General features: G+C 37.6%; 1 protein-coding gene across 2 annotated transcripts in view; it reads left to right on the top strand.

Moving 5' to 3' along the window:
- The window catches only part of STK3 (serine/threonine kinase 3), a 270,916-nt gene that overhangs the window by 178,890 nt on the left and 69,340 nt on the right, over window positions 1-22,686 (top strand). For both annotated transcript variants that reach the window (XM_006730240.3, XM_006730238.3), the window contains one exon: window positions 10,017-10,209. In XM_006730240.3, coding sequence (XP_006730303.1) covers window positions 10,017-10,209 — 193 coding nt within the window. The remainder of the gene's footprint in view (window positions 1-10,016; window positions 10,210-22,686) is intronic.

The raw sequence follows: 22,686 nt of genomic DNA, 5'->3' as shown, positions 1-22,686 counted from the left end.
TTTTATCATGTGATGAAGTAGCAAATTCTATTAAGTCGTGTTTTAGTTACAAATAGCTGGCATTATCTATTTTCTCTTCTGTCTTCATCTATTCAAGTTAGAACCTTTCACACTTTTCTCTTTTGAGTCAGTTTCATCTCTTTAGGTTCAGAGTATTGGAGTTATTTTGATATTTGTCCAGAAAGTTTCCATAATATATTGATTCTTCTTTCATGGTTTCTTTCAGATTTGACTTGTGGTTTCTGTTTCTATAGACCTTTTCAGTACAGGCTGTGATTACCTCAAATCTGGATTTTAACCTTCTGATTCTCTTTCTCCAGTCTTCTCCTCCAATTCATCCTTTAGTTTCCAAGGTTTCTCTTACTTCTCTGCCAAGCAGCTCATGCAGGTTCTTACTGTATAGAGCACTCTATAAACTGTAGGTCATTTTTTAATGCAGTCAAATTTACTTAATGCTTTTCCCTTCTAGCCAGAATATTTCTACATTTGTGCTTGTTTTTTTTTTTCCAATCTAGAATGCCATTGTATACTCCTAATTTTTATCCTAGAAATTTTTGTCTTAGAAAGATGCAACTTTCTAAGGGGACTAACTTAATTTTAAGGAGGGAGTCTTAATTCTGTTGTTTGATGTTCCTACCCATTCTCAGTAGCTTGTCTATTCATTGTTTATCTTCTGGATTGTGAGCTTAACTCTAGCTTGGTTTTATTTCTGAGAATGATGTGTGAGTTCTGGGTTGAAGATTGAGTTTGAGTCCCCGCTTAGGGTGGATTTTTATTTGTTTCCATCAGGCACCCCAGGTACTTCCATAGTGGTACTGCATTAGGCTAATTTCTCAGCATGAGGGTCCCCAGACCTTGTGGGTAATGTTAGAAAGCCCTGAAACCATGTCTGCACCTTCTAAAAGGAAGCACCCCCCACCGATCTCCCATCTTTCCCTAAAGCCCAAGTGATTTAGACAAGTTTGCCTGTCATCCTTCTTTGCCTGTGAGTACATTTTTTCTTGTTCACCCTTTCACTGAGGATGTAGACCTTCAAGAACCCCAACTTTATGCAGGGGTTTCAGTTCCACTTTGGAGAGAACCCAAAGACTTGTCGCTTGTCCCCCTTTATCCACGAAAATGGATACCCATCACCACCCCACCCCCATCATCTTATGCCCCTAAAGCAGCCTTTAAGGCCAGATTTAGCTTATTCTCACTGTTTCCCAGCTCTCTTTGGGGCCCGTGTGGATTCCCTTTAATATCTTAAAAGCTCAGTTATGCATTTAGAGTATGTTTGTTATGTTGTTTGCTATTTCAGTGTCATCCCTGATTCTCACCTCTAAGAGGTTTGAAGGATATCCAGACCACTATAATATTACAGCTTTTTGTATAATTGGTTCACTTATATATCTTATACATTCACTTTTTTCTTTAAAAAATAGTTTTGGGAAAAAAAATAAAAAATTTTTTATGCTGTAGCAGAATGCATACTCAATTGAATTGTCTAGTTGAATCAAAACCATTAAGATCACTGCTGTATGCTGTTTATGTGCTGTTGTGTAATTATACTAGCAATAAAGATGTATTTAATATTTCAAGAAGAGAAGTAATTAGAATATTTTCAATTAGAAGGACACCTATTTAAGAAATAGTCTATTTCATTGTTACAAATAGCAAATGCTTTCTTTTTAAAAAATTTTCTCTAATTTGATTTAATGTTTGGAAAATCAGTATTAGAAACAAATGAAAAAAATAATGCCTTCAGTAACAAATATATGTAGGTTAGTTGTTATAAAACTTATGTACGAATAGCAACAGCTTTTGTCTACATCAACAATAATGGCTTTCTAAAGTGTGTAAATAACTTTAAAATCAGTCAAAGAGTAGATGAATATTTAGAAAATCCTTTAAGGTAGTAGATATTACATGTGTGAAGACACCAAATGCAAAGTCTGATTATTTCTCGGACTGTTATAGCATAAATCTGTCTTAGCAATGGAGTAGGATTTCCTAATAATGTTTTCAAATATTTGTATTCCATGTGGATTTTATGATTCATAACCTGGATTATCATCAGTACTGTGTTTTGCATTCCTGGCACATGATGACCACTGATTGAAATGCTATTGTATTCCTTACTGGAATTGGCTCCTTTCTACAGTGGAGAAGCATCTGTTCCACAGACCTTTTTCTATAATAAAGTATCAACATGTTTTTCTTCTGCTTTTCTTTTGTGAGGAATAACAGAGTGTGTATAAATGAAGTATAACTTTGGAAGAACATTTTAAATAACTTTTATTGTAAAAATGCTAAAAGTACCAAATGAAATTTTAGTCGTAATCTAAAATATCAAGAATAATTTCAGAGTTAATGATTTTTTTAGAGTAAAAAGTGTTGCTGAAAAGTTTTTGCCACCATCAACAAGTTATTAGTGTTTGAGTCTTCAAATTTCATATAAACTAGTTCTCATTCCATTTGTGCTTTATTAATTACTGTTTGGGTGCCACTTTTCATTAGTGAATTGAATCCTCTGTTTTTTGCATTGCTATTTTTTTCTGCCAATTTGTAAATTAGATTAGCATCCTTTAGCGAACTGACTATGTAAGTGAAAATAATATGCCATAAAAGCAATCCCTTCCAAACTTGGTTCAATGTTTTTATAATTTTATAGATTGCCTGAGCCAATTGTGTGAATCCAGAGGTGCAACCCTCATTATCCCCTTGTAGATTCAACTCTAATACGGCATATAGGAGGACTAAAAGTATTATTTCACACCAACTGAATGGAATGTTTCTTGTTAAGTTTAATTGTCATACCATTGACTCTTACAAGGATAAGAGACAAATGACTCACACATATAAAAATAGAGTTAGTGTTTTGGGAATTAAACTGGTTGCAACCATGATAAAATAAGATATTAAACTAGCAGTCAATTTTTAATAGAAATTTTTTTTCTATTCAGTTCTGTTCTATTCAATTTTTTTATAGAAAATCAACTTTTTCCCTTCCTCCTCAGTGGGGTCTACTGGAAAGAGTAAATTCCAGTGTGTTTTTTTTAAGCTTTTGGACTAAGTACAAATCAGTTTATATATGTGTATGTCAGTTTCTTTCTCTTAACTTAGCAAAATGAAACATGCTCCAGCTAACCTGTAATGTAAATTCAGCCAGACTTCAGAAATGCTGTAAATAATTTTAAAGCCTTATAAAATTGGGAGGTAGATCTTGGGCTTTAGAATCAGAATGACCTAGTTAGAATCCTTATTCCTCTACTTATTTGTTGTGTGACCTTAGACAAATTACTAAACTCATTTGAACTTCAGTTTCATCATCTGCACAGTGGAGTTAATAATATCTCACAGGATTGGGGCGCCTGGGTGGCTCAGTTGTTGAGTGTCTGCCTTCGGCTCAGGTCATGATCCCAGGGTCCTGGGATCGAGCCCCGCATTGGGCTCCCTGCTCCGCGGGAAGCTTGCTTCTCCCTCTCCCACTCCCCCTGCTTGTGTTCCCTCTCTCGCTGTGTCTCTCTCTGTCAAATAAATAAATAAAATCTTAAAAAAAAAAATTATCTCCAAGGATTAATAAGAGGATTAAATGGGAATGTCCTACAAAAAGTCCTCATTAGCATAGTGCTTCTAACTCACTGGTAACTGCTTTTATGATTATTAGAAAAATGACCAACTAATAATTCTAGTTGATAGCATTATTTTCCCTCTCAAAGTTTCTTCAATAGCCATTCTATATTTTAAAATAATACATTAGTTTAAATAAAATCCTACTCTAGAACTTTACATAACATCGTCCTTTAGTTCTGTGCTTTGGCACTACCTCATAATAAGGGCTTTAACATTAGTTTAATAGCTTATGTACTAAGAACAGGCTTTGTACTGGATACCAGGAATATAACTGTTAAGATTTGGTTACTGCCCTTATAGATTTTGGACTCTAATGGGAGATTTGGAAAAGTCAAGCATATGGACGATTACAATATAGTAGTAAGCAAATGAATGGCATAAGCATGGGGTGCTTTGACAGTACAGAATATGGCACCTAATTCAGTTTTGGTGTATCTGAGCCGAGAAGGGATGGCTGAGTGTAGTTCTGTTAAAGAAAGAAGCTGTAATATAAAGCACGCACCCAAATTGATGTATATATGTTACAAAGTACGTATCCTTTAAAACGTAATTTAAGGGCAGCTTCCTCTCTGAGGCTTTCTTCATTTGTTATAGGCAGAGTTAGAGGCTCTACTCTTGGTACTCCCGTTGTACTTTGCCAATACTTTTCTCATAGTACTTAACAAATTGCCTTGGAATTTATTGTTCACATGTCGGTTTCTGTTAGACACTAAGCTCTTAAAAAACCAAAATGGAGCAAAACTGTTTCTTATTTATCTTCGTATCTCCAGTGCCTGGTCTACTCCTTGACATATTATAAATTTACAATAAATGCTTATTGATTGAATTAATAAGTGAAAATATAAATGGATCCATTCATTAAATTTTTAATAAGTACCTATTATGTGCCAGGTGTTCGAAGCGTTGGGGATTGATAGTGAAAAAGAAGCCTCTGCCTTCATCAAACTATTCTAGTGGTAGAGAAGGCCAGATATAGGCTATGAAGAGTACAGAAGGATAAAAGATTGATGGAGACTTCGATTTTAACTTGGTCAGAAAAAGTCTCACTAACGTGGTGACATCTAAGCGGAGACTCGAGTTAAGTAGAGGATAAAGCTGTCTTGTGGAAGAGCATTCCAGGTTGAGAGATCAGCCAATTTAAAGGCTAGAGGAGGAACATGCTTAGAATGCTCAAGAAACAGCCAAGGGGAGGCCAGCATTGCTGGGACTTGGTGAGTGAGAAGGAATGTGATAGGAGATAGGCCTGGCAGATATTACTGAGCCAGATCACATTTGGCTGAGAAAGATTCTGGATTTTATTCTAAGTGTGATAGGAAGCCAAATGCAGGGTTTTGAGCAGGAGAATAACATGATGTGATTGATTTATCTTTTGAAAGAATCCACCTGCCTATTGTTTGGGAGACTAAAGTGGGCAAGAGTAGAAAGTGAAAACTGTTCAGAGGCTGTTTTTTAAATAGTTTTTAATAGTTTGTATTTTTAATAGTTATATATATATATATATATAGCTTACATATATAGCTTATATTTTTAAATACTTAAAAAAAATTTTTTTTAAGGATTTTATTTATTTACTTGACAGAGAGATAGAGAGCGGCAGGGAGAGGGAGAAGGAGGCTCTCCGCCGAGAAGGGAGCCTGATGTGGGGCTCTATCCCAGGACCCTGGGATCGTGACCTGAGCCAAAGGCAGCAGCTTAGCTGACTGAGACACCCAAGCGCCCCTTTTTAATACTTTTAATAGCTGTTTTTAATAGTATAAATAAGAGAAGATGGCGGGTTTCACTAGGATGGACCAAATAATTTGTATAAGACCCTTTGGGAATAGGAGCTGGTGGTATAAGCTGTTAAAATTGTAATCCTGTACCTCTAGCTTAAGCATTCAAGTAGATCAAAATTTAAATATAAGTAAGGTACATGCATTTAGTGGAGTGATGGACTAAGAAATATAAGAACTAGTTTCTTACTTCCAGCTTTGCTTTTAAATAGGTATGTGTCCTTGGAGAAGTCTCTTACTTTCTATGAGCCTCATTTTTTTCAGATATAAAATGAGGTGTTGAATTATTACAGGTTCATGATTTTATATTTGTGTGAATAAGTAAATATATAATGAATGCCTACTGTATACGGACTACCAAATGAAACACTTGAGTAGATTCAGAGGTACTGTAAGGCATTCTTGTCTATAAGATACATATATTTATAAAAGATTTGACAAAACAGTTATTCACAGTTTGAGATCATAAATTTAAATGCAGGAGTGTATGATGCACATTATAAATTCTATAGAAGTTTGGAAAAGGGGTAATTAATAAAAACTAAAGTAGCCATGAAGGTAACAGATACTTGATCTGGGATTATACCATTTAGTTAAAATGGATAGAGAGGAAAGAGCATTCTGGGTAGAGAAGAAGACATAAACAAAGAGGAAGTCTTAATGACATAGTGTGACATGGGTTTATAGCAGCTAAAGATTCAGTTAAGGTCAGCCTGACTAAATTGGAGGATATGTGAACAATGGGAAAATAAGATTAGCCAGATAAAATAAGATACATTAAAATCTAGGCAGAAATATTTAGCTTTTAATGCAGGCAAGAACTGTGGTCACTAGAGATTTCAGTAGGATATTATGATACTATAATATTCAAGAAAGCTTGGTATGGTATATGGACTTTGAAGAAAGTGTGAAACTACTTTGTTCCTAGTAATATGTAGGCATTTTGCATGTCTTTTCTCATTTAATCATAACTCCAATGAAAGAAACTAAAATCTAGAGAGTTTAAATAGCTTGCCTAAAGGTCTTATATCTATTAAGTGATTTGAGCCAGGATTTGAACTAATATCTGTCTGATTTTAGAAGTCAGGGTGGGAGAGACTGTTGAGTGAGGGCACTTTTCCTGTATTCACCCAAGTATGAGGTAATCAGGAATTTACTCAGTAGCAGTAGGAATAGAAAAGAAGAGATGGAGCTGGGAGAGAGACTTCTGCAAAAGAACTTGCTGACTGAGTGAATATGGGGAATCAAGGAGAGAATAAACCTAAGAGGACCTGTTGACTTTTTACTCTCGGGTAGCTAATGAAGATTTCTGTGCTTTATATTAGTTGTTTTTGGGGATGGCAGCAGAGAGGAGAGACTAAAGAGGTGGATGAAATGATACCTGATTTGGGAATGCCAAGTTTTAAACATCATTTAAGCATTTAAGTAGTAAATAAAGTCAGGAAAATTTCAGGATTTGGGAGTCTTCAACATGTTAGATAGTCAAAGCATAAGAATGAAGAAGTTTTCTAAAAGAGACTCATGAAAGAAGCACAAAAGACTTAGATACTGCTGAATTTATCATGCAGGTTGAGGAAGAGAAAGGGCTGTCAAATAGCTGAGAACAACATGGATGTTCCTGTTCTCTGTATTTGTATTTGACCTCTGTCAGAATTAGGTTTTGCTTGTTTGTTTCTACTTAAAGTGGAATAGATAATAAATGAATTTCACCGCATGATCAAGTTTTTCCAAATAACAGATTGTTTGGTCTCTCAAACAGAATTTGTTAGTTTATTTTTTGGCCCTATTTCAGTTTATCTTTGATGAACATTCTAAAGAGCAATTTTTTGTTCATACTTCTATTACTGATTTGATCCTTCTGTGAATTTACATTTAAAAACTAATGGCTAGGTTATGATAAAAGCAATAAAAGGCAACTTAAGATACACAGGCAACAAAAGAAAATAGATAAATTCAACTTCATCAAAATTAAGAACTTTTGTGCATCAGAGGAACCATCAAAAGAGTGAAAAGACAATCTACAAAATGGGGAGAAATATTTGCAGATCATCTATCTGCTAAGGGATTAATATCCAGAATATATAATGATCTCCTGCAACTCAACAACAAAAAACAACCTATATTAAAAATGGGCAAAGGACATGAATAAACATTTCTCCAAAGAAGATACACAAATGGTCAGTTAAGCACACGAATAGATGCTCAGCTTCACTACTCATTAGCGATGTGCAAATCAAACCACAGTGAGATACCACATATCCACTAGGATGGCTGCTTTCAAAAAAACAGAAAAGAACAAGTGTCAGTGAAGATGTGGAGAAAATGGAACTCTGTGCACTGTTGGTGGGAGCGTAAAATGGTGTAGCAACTGTAGAAAACACCTTGGTGGTTTCTCAAGAAATTAAAAAAGAATTACCATATGGTACAGAATTACACTTCTAGGCATAGACTCAAAAGAATTGAGAACAGGGACTCAAATAAATACTTGTACACCAGTGTTCATAGCAGCATTATTCATAATAGCCAAAAGGTGTAAACAACCTAGTGTTCATCAAGAAATGAATGGGTAAACAAATGTGGTGTGTGTGGTGTGTGTGTGTGTGTATGTAATGGAATATTATTCAGTCTTAAATGAAATTCTGACACATGCTACAACATGGATGAACCTTGAAGACATTATGCTAAGTGAAATAAGCCAGACACAAAGACCATATATTGGTTGCTTCTACTAATGTGAGGTATCTACAATAGACAAATTCATCATAACAGAAAGCAGAAAAGAGGTTACCAGAGATTGGGGGAAGGGAGGAGCGGAGAGTTATTTTTTAATGGGCACAGAGTTTCTGTTTGGGATAATGAAAAAGTTCTGGAAATGGATGTTGGTGCTGACTGCATTAATACTGTGAATGTACTTAATGCCACAGAGCTATACATTTAAAAATTATTAAAATGGTAAATTTTATGTTATATATATTTATCATAATTTTAACAAAAAAGCCAATGGCATTTGTACAAAGTTATGTAAATGTTGTGGCTGTTAGAATAGTGCCAACATATTCTGTCTTTAATGTGCTCTCTTGTATTTGTTTTGTTACCATATTCTCTATTTTGCATTTGATAATTTACCTATCTTAATTCTTATTTTATTTTTTAATTTAAATTCAGTTAATTAACATATAATGTATTATTATTTCAGAGGTAGAGTTCAGTGATTCATCAGTCATATATAACACCCAGTGCTCATTACATCATGTACCCTCCTTAATGTCCATCACCCAGTTACCCCCTCCCCTCCAGCAAGCCTCAGTTTGTTTCCTATGATTAAGAGTCTCTTATGGTTTGTCTCCCTCCCTGGTTTCATCTTGTTTTATTTTTCCCTCCCTTCCCCTATGATCGTCTGTTTTGTTTTCTTAAATTCCACATAAGAGTGAGATCATATGGTAATTGTCTTTCTCTGATTAACTTATTTCGCTTAGCATAATACCCTCTAGTTCCATCCACATTGTTGAAAATGGCAAGATTTCATTTTTTTGATGGATGAGTAGTATTCCATCATATGTATATATACCACTTCTTTCTTATCCATTCATCTGTCAGTGGACATGTGGGCTCTTTCCATAGTTTGGCTGTTGTGAGCATTGCTGCTATAAACATTGGGGTGCAAGTGCCCCTTCAGATCACTACATTTGTATCTTTGGGGTAAATCCTTAGCAGTGCACTTGCTGGGTGGTAAGGTAATTCTATTTTCAACTTTCTGAGGAGTTTCCATTCTGTTTTCCAGAGTGGCTGCACCAGCTTATGTTCCCACCAACAATGTAAGAGGGTTCCCCTTTCTCCGCATCCTCACCAACATTTGTCATTTCCTGAGTGGTTAATTTTAGCCATTCTGGCTGGTGTGCGGTGGTATTTCATTGTGGTTTTGATTTGTATTTCCCTGATGCCAAGTGATGTGGAGCATTTTTTCATGGGTCTGTTGGCCATTTGTATGTCTGCTTTGGAGAAATGTCTGTTCATGTCTTCTGCCCATTTCTTGATTGTTAATCCTCATTTTAAAAAACAACTAGCAGCCTTCTATTTCATCAATTTCTGTTGCTTGAGCTTTAATTACTTAAAACTTTAGATTATTTATATATATATATATTTATATATATATTTATATATAAATAACTTTGGCTCTTATGATAACATTTGTATGTGTGTCTTTATATTAAAATTAGTACTTATAATAGTATTTTTCATTATTAAAAGTAAAATGTTTTATTAAATTATAAAATGTTTATATAAATAATATTAAGAGGGGGATGGGCAAAAGGGGTGAAAGGGAGTGGGAGCTAGAGGTTTTCAGCTGTGGAATAAATAAGTCATGAGATGAAAGGTGTAGCATAGACAATATAGCCAATGGTATTGTAATAGTGTTGTATGGTGACACGTGGTAGCTACACTTGTGGTAAGCATAGCATAATATAGAGAGATGTTTGATCACTATGTTGTACACTTGAAACTAGTGTAACATTGTGTGTCAACTATACTTCAATTAAAAAAGTATAATATGCTTGTCATGTTGTTAAGAATGAAGAAATCCAGCTGTCTCAGAAAAGTCTTCCTTCATTGCAGTATTTTTGCTTGCAGGACGAAGATGAGCTGGATTCCCACACCATGGTGAAGACTAGCTCAGAGAGTGTGGGCACAATGAAGGCCACAAGCACAATGAGTGAAGGGGCCCAGACCATGATTGAACATAATAGCACGATGTTAGAATCTGACCTGGGGACCATGGTTATAAACAGTGAAGATGAAGAAGAAGAAGATGGAACTATGAAAAGTATGTGGCTTTTTCCTATTGAATATTCATTTTCTTTTTTCTTTTTTTTTTTTTAAAGATTTTATTTATTTATTTGAGAGAGAGAATGAGAGACAGAGACCACGAGAGGGAGGAGGGTCAGAGGGAGAAGCAGACTCCCTGCCGAGCAGGGAGCCCGATGCGGGACTCGATCCAGGGACTCCAGGGTCATGACCTGAGCCGAAGGCAGTCGCTTAACCAACTGAGCCACCCAGGCGCCCCTGAATATTCATTTTCTATTTAAAAGTACACTTCGGTTGAAACCAAGATAGTTCTCTCTTACTTTTTATAGCCAGTTGTGGAAAATTTTGTTTCTGGGCATTATTTAACAGTTTAAAAAGTATGGCATAAATAAATTTTTTAAAAAATTTTAGTATAGCAGAAAGCAGCACATCTCTAACTTAGAGTTAGGGAGCTTTTTTCTGTTAAAAGATGCTAACCCATAACTTAATTTAATTTGTAAAGTATTTTAGAGATAAAAAGATAGCAATCCTAACATTTACTTTTCCAATAAAAAAGTGAACATAAAAGTCTGTTCCAATAAATACAACATAATATTATTTCATGTTGTCTAAATTATTGGTTAAGCCACAGATGGCAGGGAGGTGCAAGCCAAGAGAAGAAACAAGGGCTTGCTTGGGAAAAGAAGAAACACTAGAAAGAAGGATCAAGAGACAGGGATACTCCTGGAGAAAATTCAGTTCAGTGCATATTTACTACCACTTGTCATGTGTGAGGCACTGTGCCAGGCGTGCTGAGGGGGCTAAAATGACGATTGAGACATTCTCTCTAATCTCTGTTGCTTACAGAGGGATGAAGACAGAGAGACTTTCAGAGACTAGCATTTCTTTTTGTGTATGTATAACTTTTTTAATATTGCAGTTAACAAGGTAGGACATTGTGATTTCACAGTTAGAGGCAAAAGCAGATTCATTACCTTTTGATACCTACTGACCTTCCTCTTCCCCCTACTACGCTAGTCACGTGTGGTCAGTGTCAAAGTCTAAGCACTAGGCTGTTCTCCACTACACAGCACTGCTTCTAAATGGCACAAAAGCAGTAATACATGATTTCTTGCATTATATAGCCTGGCAAGTTATAAATATTCAGGAATTTGCTTCTATTATAAAGTGAAAATAGGAAGCAGTTTCCTCTGTGACATTTCTGTTTTCTTCTTGCTACTCCCCCCATGAGGCTGCTTAGTAAGTCTTACCTCATGGCTTCAAGCCATTTGTTCACTGCTTTTGCTTTCTTCACATTCCCTAGTACATACAGCACATTATGGTTGTAGACTTTGAAAGGGAGGGTCATGAAGCACAAAATGCAAGCAGATTGCCATAGAGTTATTCCTAGGTGGGAACTGGGAAAGGGATATGAATTTATTTTTAATCTCCCACAACTGTGAGTCTCCTGAGCCTTTACCCTGGAAAGCAGCCTGAAACGTGTATTCCTAGCTAGGCTTCTGACTACAGTAGGCATTCTGCATCCAGAACATGCTTACCCAACGGTATTGGATGGTCTTGGAGCCTCCAAAGCCAGCTAGTGGTAGGGTACAAGCTATGTGCCCTGTAGATCAAAAAGACCCTATGATAAGACAGTTTACAACATATTACCCATTAGCATGTAGCATCACTTTTCCACAGCTGATAAAATTCTTTTAGTCAAACTCTATCATTCTTAGCAGACCAGTTAGAGGACCATTGAGTGCTTTGTTATATCTTCTAGAGAGCTACTGATCTCCCTACAAAACTATATAAACAACTTTTTCTATGCAGTCACATAGTTGAATGTCAACATATAATCAGTGGTTATTAAAAACAAGTTTTTATACAATCTAATTCATGTTGGATTGTATTTCAAGGAAGTGGTATGTGATGACGATTTATCAGACATCATACTTTAAAATTACAGTACAGATTTCCACATATTTTTTGTAGTGAGTTTTAGCTTTGACAGCCACAGAAATCATTCAATATATGTTATAATTTTATGCCCTAAATATGATATTTTTGGGCCACAGAGATTTTACTGAAAGCTCATTTTTAAGTTGAGCAGATAGTGGCTTATATACTTGCATTTGTTTATGTGCTTTAGCAGATTTTAAATCCCATGAGCCAACTTTCCATGTATTTTAAGTGTCTGCAATTTAGACATCATTCTGTAATGTGGGACTTATGCGTTCCCCAGAAACTAATCAAGTGATGTTAGTGTAACCCACAGGGTTATTCGTACTATAGTATAACAATAGTAAAGAATATAAAGAAGTTATTGAGGCAGAACTTACTTACCCTGAAACCACATAATTAGTTTTAGTTGTTTTTTTTTTTCATGATCTAAATCTTCTTTAAAATTTCTTAGATTAGTTGGTATGAGTTCTCAGGTTATGTCATACCAAAGCCCCATTTGCTAATATGTCTCTAGCATTTTTGTCCCCCCCCAAATTATAGCAACATATTATTTTTAATTTTCTAAAATCTCTACAATGTTATATTGTGTGCTGAAGATCCTGATTTCCATAACCTTTTCCATTGGAGTCTCAAATGAGTTATCATATATTCTTTTTTTTTTTTTTTAATTTTTTTTTAAAGATTTTATTTATTTATTTGAGGGAGAGAATGAGATAGAGAGAGCATGAGAGGGGGGAGGGTCAGAGGGAGAAGCAGACTTCCTGCTGAGCAGGGAGCCCGATGCGGGACTCGATCCAGGGACTCCAGGGTCATGACCTGAGCCGAAGGCAGTCGCTTAACCAACTGAGCCACCCAGACGCCCTATCATATATTCTTGTCAGTTTAAATTATGTTTGCATACTCTTTTACACTTTTATTCATGAAGCTAGAAATTATGGACCTGTTTTCCTTACTTCTGAAAAGTGTGGTGATATGACTCTAGGAAACAAGTTATTTTTTTTTTTTAAGTTTTATTTATTTATTTGACAGAGCACAAGTAGGCAGAGTGGTAGATAGAGGGAGAGGGAGAAGCAGACTCCCTGCTGAGCAGAGAGCCTGATGCAGGGCTCGATCCCAGGAGCCTGGGATCAGAAGCAAAGTTATTAAAAGATCTTTTGAAGGGAAGTAGAGAAAAATGACAAAAAATACTTAAAATTTGATCTGTTTTTTAAAAAAGTGGGTATGAGGGCATGTCTCCAGAAGAACTCTCGAAACCTGTTTTCAGCAGTGATGGCATCACTTTCACCCTCCCTCTCCCACTGATCCCACTCACATCTCCCTGGGGCCTCCTCAGAGCCCAGGGGATGTCCAGGCTTCTGCCTGGCAACCCAGGTCTTTTACACTCTGGCACCAGAGTCAGATGGCTCTCTCCATCCTTATATATTGTGTTTTATCCAGTTGGAATTATGAATGTTTGACAGTAGGTATAAGCAGGTTAGTTGTCATTAAGAAAATCAACATTTGGGACTTTGCATCCTGAAGGAGTGGATGAGGAAGGTCAAGAATCCATTGTCATCACATTTCTGAGATAATAGAGATTGTTTCTTTGGGAGTAGCTCTGGGAAAGTGGTTGTTTCAGCAAAGAGAAGACTGGGGTCTTTTACCTTGTTCAGCTTAGATCTACACAGTTCTGTTTCCTGCGGTGGAACTTTCTGGTCTTACAGAGGTGGGGCTGGATTGGTAGCTCTAGTTGCTGGGAGGGAACTGTCTCTGTTGATATTTGTGGAAGAGCCACACTCTCCAGTCAGGTTAGAGATTATGCTTCTTGGCTTTAGCCACTCCCTCATTCATATCCTTAACTTCTCTGCCCTATTCTCTTTCTTTTTCCCTCCCGGCAAAATGTGACTGTGGATCAGTCTGTTTGTCCATCTTCTATGCATCTTCACCATGGCTGCGGAGTGCTGATGGAAGCAATCTCAGATCTGTACAGATGAAGATAACCACTTGGGCCCTCAGAACTTTCCTAGAGGCCTGTTTCTCTCCTTCAACTCTTTCTCCTACAAAGTGGCTATTTTAGACCTTCACAAAATTTCTTTCTGCCACTTCTCCTCTCAGTTTCTTCTTTTTTTTTTTTTTTAAAGATTTTATTTATTTATTTGACAGAGAGAGAGACACAGCGAGAGAGGGAACATAGCAGGGGGAGTGGGAGAGGGAGAAGCAGGCTTCCCGCCGAGCAGGGAGCCCGATGTGGGACTTGATCCCAGGATCCTGGGATCATGACCCGAGCCGAAGGCAGACGCTTAACGACTGAGCCACCCAGGCGCCCTCTCCTCTCAGTTTCAATAGATGACCTTGCTTTCTGCTTCATAGAGAAAAGAATTAAACATTATCACGTGAGAACGTAGAAAAGCTATATAGATGTTTTAGACATAGACTTTGGTATAAGATAGAAAAATTAAGCCATCCTTAACTTCTCTTTCTTCCTCACCCCTCACTGAATGAACATCATCTCATGAGTTCTGCCTCCTGAATAACTCTGTCCTCTTCCTACCGTCTCTGCTTGCATTTCTGTAGTGTAGATCCTTATAGTCTGTCACGTGAAAGGTTTCCTAATTGATCCCCTGCCTCCATTCTTGGTCCCTGCACTCCTCACAAATTCAACATATCTCTCTTTTACTTATGGCTCTCCAGTGACTCCCCACTGCTCTTAAAGCCCAGCATGGGTTAAAAATCAGTAGACACTCTGGTGTCTGCTCACCTTTCCGTTTTCGTGGCTCACTGTTCCCTCACCAGCCTTTTTCCAGCCCCTCAGCTCTTAAAATACTCTTTCATGCCTTTAGGCTTTTGTTCTGCCCAGTCCCTCTGTTTGGATTGCTGATTCCTTGGCTAATTCATATTCATCCTCTTAGGCTCAGTTAAGGGGTTGCTTCCCTTACTGACCCAGGTTGGGGATGTTGCTCCTCCCACAGGCTGCCACCTCACTTCATGCTGTTACTCTGAATAGCAGTTGTCACACTGTTCTCATTGCTTGTTTCTCTGTGATTATCTGTTTACTCCCCACTGTATTCCCAATGCTTAATGCGATATCCAGCACAATAGTAAAAGTTCATTAAATATTTTCTGACCAAATGATGTGGTGTAGTGAAAAGACCATGGGATTTAAAGTCAGACCACATTTAATTGTGTTCATCTTTTCTGAGCTTCAGTGATGTGTATTTGTTTCTCTTTTTTGTGTGTGTCTGTGTTTGTATATGTGTGAGTGTGGATTAATGTAGGTAAATTCGGCACCTAGCAGAATAGGTCATCAGTAAGGGATAATCTCCATCTGCTCAGCCCATCAGTTTGGCCTTCCAACAGCTTGGAAAGCTGGAGCATCTGGAGAGCCCGGCCTTGCTTCCTGCACAGTGAGGGAGGCCTGCTCTTCCTGGGACTGCACGTGCTGAGCCATTGTGCTCAGTGGCTCTGTCCTTTTCCTTCCCAAGGCAAACTCTTGCTCCCACCTTCCCCTGCCTCCTCCAAGACCTTGCTCCAGCTCTAGTTATTCAGTAAGATAGCCAGAGGGGATTCTATAGAGAATAATGACCTCCAAAATGAACAAGGTAGCACAGACATAAATGTGAGTGATTTGAATGGCAAGATGAGGAGGAAATGGTGAGGGAGCACTCAGCTGATCTGATATCTCTTAAGTAGGAGTATGATGAGTAATATGTGTTGAGATAACTTGCAAGTTGGAGAACTATATTACCTTGTTTGTGAAATTTGATGTCTCTTTGAGAAGGATGGTAAAAAGTACCACAGAAGCATGAAAGAGTGAATTTGAATTTTATTATTTTTTATTTTCAGAAAAAAATGTGTGGATTTCTGAAATTATAGCTGTCATCAGTGGAGGGTCTGGCATGGGCCAACATTATGCTTAGGACTTTGCATACATGATCTCACTGACCCCCCACAAGGACCCTGTAGCGTAGCATTGTTACTACCATTTGCCCCTACGGAAACTGAGACTTGGCAATGTGAAGTGATTCGTCCAAGGCCTCACAGCAAGTAAGCGGTGGAACCAGTCGATAGACCCAGGTTTGGCCCCCAAATCATATCATTACTCAGGGGCTGGTGAACTTGACATCCCTCTTGGACAGGAGTCTAAAACATCTATGAATCCTTTAGGAAAGGAGACCTGGATTATTATAACTCCACATAGGTTGCTGGGACCAAATCATCTCAGAATAATATTATTTCCTTTTTTAGACAGCATTGCTAAGCTTCTAGGTCAGAGGAAGTGCTGGGTTTGGATATTGTGTTTTAGGAGTTTGGAAAGGTATTTGACAAGGTCTCTGAAGAGATCCTTGTAGACACTGTGTAGTATGAAGTAGCTGATAGTTCTGCTATGAGGGTTGAACGGTTATACCTAAATAGGCTTGTATCAGTCAGGGTTGATTGGAGGATACAGAAACTGCTCTAGGTGTTTTAAACATAAAGAGATTGAAGTCAGAGATGTGAATATTAACGAAATCAGTGAAAAGGTTGGAGGAGAGGGCTGTGTAGACCAGGCCTCCAGGAATGACTCCTACATCCCAGAAGCGACCCTGCCTGGAACCTCCTGCGGCTGCTGTCATCAGGAAGGCAGTGAATCCAGAGGCTGCCGCTGGCCTCTGGAGTTCAGTACTACAGACTGAGCTCAGTCCCTGTTGCTCTTACGGGACGTGAACGCTACCAGTGCTCCTGCACCTGGGAGGCTGGTGACTGGATGCTGGCGTGCTGCTCTCAGGCCCTGACAGCTTCGTAACCGCGCCTGCCAGAGGCTCACGGCCTCTGCCTCACCTCTTGCTTTCCCACTCATGAGAAAGTGCGTTATTCAGGATAAGGTGCAGGGAGTTCTGGGAAATGCAGTGTTTAGCTCTCCGGAGGCAATGCGGCGGTTGCTAGATTTCAGTCAACCATAGTGTTAAATCATAAATTGTCAACGAGAAGATTTCTCATTGATGCTTCAGGGCTTAGGCGTCAGCCCTGGCTGGGCTCAACATTTTTACAGAAACTTGGATGAAGATATAGAATGAAAGTCTGTTAGAATTGCAAATGACATGAAGTGTGGAGCAAAATAAAAATACATTTTAAGACATGATCAGGATCCTCAGAGATCTCCACAGGCCGGAGCAGTGGGCTTGATTTACAAGATAAATCCTGCTCCTGGGTCCGTGTAACCAACCTCACAAGTGTCCATCATAGCAGTAGCCCCTCAGAGATGCGGGTTCTGCAGACCAGAGTAGGGCCTGGGCATCTCTAAACAATAAAACATATTTGCTATGGTGAGCACTGTGAATTGTGTAGGACTTTTGAATCACAGACCTGTACCTCTGAAACAAATAATACATTATATGTTTAAAAAAAAAAAAAAAGAAGATAGTAGGAAGGGAAAAATGAAGGGGGGATATCAGAGGGGGAGACGAACCATGAGAGACTATGGACTCTGAGAAACAAACTGAGGGTTCTAGAGGGGAGGGGGCTGGGGGATGGGTTAGCCTGGTGATGGGTACTAAGAGGGCACGTACAGAATGGAGCACTGGGTGTTATACGCAAACAGTGAATCATGGAACACCTCATCAAAAACTAATGATGTAATGTATGGTGATTAACATAATAAAAAAACCCAAAAAATCAAAACAGCAAAACTGTACAGGTACTTCTGAGGTGTGGCTAGGACTGATAACCATTTTTTAGAACGAGGAAATAAGCAGTTTCACTCGGCTCTTAGGGCCTAGAACTTACCTAGAATATTTAGGAAGGGTGGAGACACAGTGGAGCATATTCAGCAGAGAGTGAGCCAGATGGTAAAGTAAAACGGAGGCCATGTTGTATTAAGAATGGGTAGAGGAGGGGCGCCTGGGTGGCTCAGTCCGTTAAGCGTCCGACTCTTGAGCTCAGCTCACATCTTGGTCTCAGGGTGGTGAGTTTGAGCCCTGCATTGGGCTCCACATTGGGTGTGGAGTCTACTTAAAAAAAGAAAAAAAAAAAAGAGCGGGTGGAGGAATAACTGGTCATGTTTAGTTTTTACATTGTTTATTTATATTAACCTTTCATAACCTGTTTATCTTTTTTTTTATCAATGATTAAATATTGGGTTAAGTAATTGTAATTGAATATGTATTTTTAAAATGTCTTCTTTTCATATGCCTGTAATACATAGTGACTTTTAAAATATATCACAGTTTATTGTTTCATTTTGGACAGTACATTTATGTAGTTTCACTTAATTACTAAGAGAGAAAAAATTAGGTTCTCCTTCAGATTTTTAGGAGTTTATCCTGGAAATAGGTTCTAGATTGATTTTAAAAGAAAGGGTTTAGGAGAGGTACCAAGAAGGGGAGACTGACCATTGGATATTCCTGTTCCCTCATTCATCTAATGTCCCTGGATGAAATTGTAAGTGAGAGACCATTTGCTCTGACCAACATCTTCCATGTCCCATTCTTTGCTTAGTTACATCTTCTCTCCAAGCCCTGGTTCAGTTCCTTTCCTTCCTTTTTCCTCCCCAAACCTATTTTAGGAAAGTATCAGATATGTTATTATAAAATGATTAATAATGTTTTATGTTCATGAGTTCCCCCTCAAATTACAGAGCTTTGGGCCAAAGGAGTAAATTGCTCAGGATGGAATTTGATTGCAGAGAAACAATTAACCAGAGTATGTAGGGGAAATCCCATTCCCACATCAGAGATCTTACCATTCTTTCATGAAAAACTTCTGTGTGCATCTTTAACTGATGCCGTGTGCATCTTTAACTGATGCCGTATGCATCTTAAGCATCTTTAAGATTGATCTAGCGCATGACGTAACAATAAAGGTGACAACAGTAAACTACAGCTCCCCACTGCAGCTGGGTGCAAATACCCATAATAATACTGGGTAGTTAGCAGCCCTTGGTTTTCCTTTACAGAGGTACAAATTATCCAGCTTATGTGTGGCTACAGTGGTTTGGACCTGTTAGTGTAGTATTTTGGTCATAGGATACCTCTTTTACTAGCAAAAGCACAGACAAGCATGTAAATAGGAGTCTTCCTCGTACAAATGAAAATCTTTCTTGTAAAGGCCTCTGAAGAAAGGGTTTCCATAGACACACAGTGGCCATTACAATGGTCATTACTCACACAGGAAATCATCCCTTTTATTTAACTAAAATCCTTGGGCTTCAATCTGTCTGTTTCCCTTTATTCTGCCCTCATTGAAGATGGAAAACAGCTGGTCACTATTTTCTGTGGAAGAACCCTTCATATACACTTGCATACTTATTAAATTGTATCTTCAGACTTTTTCTGGCTGTTCATTTCAGTCCCTTTAACCTTTGTGTGGGTATTATTTTCTAAGCTTTTAATCTTTTTTATGAACAGCCTCTGGATCTTCTCCATGTTGTTTGTATCCTCCTTTGTTTTAAAATAGTCTGATGAAGTTAAGAAAAAGCTGATGTCAGTAGCTTCTGTATTAACATCCTGGTTTTTATATGTACTCACCATACTCTTGGCAACAAATTAAAGGACATATTTCCAAGATCATTAATCAGGTGGAACACCCACATCTTAAAATATTTTTAGAAGAACAAATTAGGTAATATTCATAAATCCCTTTGATGTTGAAATATCTTATGCTAAAGTTGTGATTAATTGTTGTTTTATTCCCTATACTTAAGTGTCTTTGTCATAATTATGTTAAAAAATTAAAAATTAAACAAAATACATTTTGTTAAAGTATTTTAGAAATTCCTTTCTATATTTAAATTTCCATGAAGGCATTTTACCTGTTTAGAAGACATGTGCAAATTAAGAAAGTTAATGACTAATTGTGGGTAGACTGGCTATTTGCTCCAGGTATTATATTCACACAATTTCGTTTCCTTGCACATGTTCTGGGGAGTGTGTGAAGGAGAAGGAAAGCATTTTTTTTCTTTAAAATTCCACATGCACAAAGGGATTGGTGATTATTTTATTCTTTATTGCTACAGAATTTTTAGTTCCACAGCAAGTAGTTGAAGGAATTGGGGCCAAAATTTAAGGAACGAGGTCATTTGGAACATTAAATTTATTATTAAAATAAAAATATATTTTTATAAGCTGGGGTCAGAATTCAGCCGCAACTGGAGAAATTGTTGTCAATTTAATGTGACTATTCTTTCTGTGTTTAAAAAAAGTATTTGCCATAGCAACCATAATCACGTAAGACAGAGCTTACAACCTCGAGACTTTGTGCTTCACTCTTCTGTTGAAGGACCTACTATTTTTTTTTCCTTTTTTAAAAAATAAGTTGTAAGTCAGAAACATCATCCTGTCTGTCCCACACTTCTGTGAACATGCATCTCCATGGAGACTGCGTTGCATGCCGTGGGCATGTGTTTGACATTGTGTAGTTAAACATTACTAGGCAATTACAGCTGCCCCCCACCCCATAACTTTTAAAACAAACCTAACCTATTTTTGTCCTTAGAAATTTTCAAAAGTTTTTAAAATTTTCTTTACATATAACAAAGATAAGTTCTAAATGTTAATACTGTCTTAAGTTAATGGAAAATATTTGGAACTATAAGCACATACATTTGAGTAAAAAATTATGTATCAGCATAATTGTTATAAAGTCTTGTTATAAAGTCATCCAAAAAGAAAAATCTAATGCAATAGACTGCCTTCTTTCATTTAAGTTGGTTTTTAGACTTTTGTTAACTCTCTCTGGGAATGTTTATTTCTAACTTAGGAACAGGTTAGTTTCCAAAATTTTGAGTGTGGAACCCAACAGGCATTTTACCATAGGTTTTTAAGCCAGCCTGTAAAAGACACTTAAAATTATGGTGTATCTGAAACGCAGTGAAAATTAAACCACTGTGTAGAATAGTAGATTTCAGGTTTCAAATTGGGGTGTTCCTGTCATAAAACTACCAGTTCCTACGTCCTCCACTTGGGAACAGAAAAGTATCAGTTAGGGACTGAAGTTGGCTCTATGTACCCAAAACCCAAATAATAGTGGTTTTAACAAAATAGGATTAATTTCTTTTCTCATTTAATAAGAAATCCAAAAACAGAGTGTCCTGCATTGATAGAGTGATTTCATGCTGTCATTACAGATTGTTTCTGTGACACCATCTTTGAGGTATTACTCTTCCCTTGTCCTCCTGCTTACAGAATAACTGTTAAATCTTCAGCCATCAAGTCTACATTCCAGGCATCCAGGCAGGAGGAAAGAGCAAGAAGAAATGGGGTGGGGTAGGACCCATAACAAGAAAATAGAGCTTTCCCAGAAATCCTCTTCTTTAGTGTCATTGGCCAGAATTGTGTTACCCGGCCATTCCTCTCCTCAAAGAAGGGAGGGTCTATAGATATTAGGTAGGCAGATTTTTCACTTTGAGACCCTGGGACACAATTGCTGGCTCATATGTCTCATGATAGAAGCTCCTGATTAAGACACAGTTAGGACCAGCACAGGACTGTTGGGATGTTAAGTGTAGATTCCCGGGATGAAATTTCTTAGTGGTTTTTTTTCTTCAGACTGTCTCTTCCCTTTTTTATAGTCACTACTCATTTCTGACCATGCTTTTACTCTTCTGACTCATTGCAGGCAAGAATACTGTCTGGCTTTATCCTTTTTCCTTACTCTGCATCTCTAAAGGACGTGCCTACCAAGCCCATCTTGCTTTTTGTTGTGAAGGTTTTTATAATGACTAAAGTTTTCCCCCTCTTTATTCTCTGTATTGGAAGAGCAACTTCAGAGATTTTATTTTTCTCCTCCCCTTTCCTGTGCATGTTGCTGCTCTTAAAATGTAGGCCCTATTAGAATAGCTACTCTATAAATATTAGTTTCCAATAAGAAAAGATTAATCTTGTATTTACTCAGATACAGAGGTCTGAATTAAGAGTCACTGGTATATCCAAAGATCCCGACTGTTACAGTGCAGCACCAGGACACTGGTGAAGATTCTGGGATGAAGAGTTTCATACCTCCTAGGTGAGAGGAAAACAAGGAAGGCTGGCTAGAGTCTCTGTGATGAAGCCAGTGTTGATCGGAAGGAAAGGGACAAAGAGCAGTGTGAGCCTGGCCTGGTGGAGGAAGCCGGAAGGAGCAGGGGTCAGGGAGAGCTGTTTTCCTCGGTGGATTCATGGTGTCGTAATATGCTTTTGTTTTGTTTTGTTTTTCTCAAAGCACCTCCATATGCGAAATTTCTTTTTTAAAGAATGCTATCTAGAAGTTTGCTTCAGTGAAACATTCTCTATATTTGTCAGATGCAGCTAGTAATTGTGATCCTCATGGATTTCTTACTTTCCCAGGAATTAGTTCCCAATGAACCCATTTTTACTCTCTCTGATTCTGATTTTACTATATAAACATTGCTAACTCTGTCTTGTACCAAATGTCAAAGTTTTGAGATCTTTGTACATGTAACCCATCCTAAGAGTAGCTGGTTAAAATAAGAACTTACAACACAAATAAATAATCGTGTTATAAAATTATTCCTAAAGGAAAAAAAGAAAAGAATACTGAGCAAAGAAAGGTTTTATTTGAGGGAGTATCTTTCTTCCCTCGATCATTTGATTTACTCAGT

The sequence above is a fragment of the Leptonychotes weddellii genome, chromosome 4 (genome assembly GCF_054177405.1).
Source record: "Leptonychotes weddellii isolate Sample4059 chromosome 4, ASM5417740v2, whole genome shotgun sequence".
NCBI classification, from domain to species: domain Eukaryota; kingdom Metazoa; phylum Chordata; class Mammalia; order Carnivora; family Phocidae; genus Leptonychotes; species Leptonychotes weddellii.
Note: the sequence above shows the minus strand (reverse complement) of the source record. Positions and strands in the feature narration are given on the sequence as shown.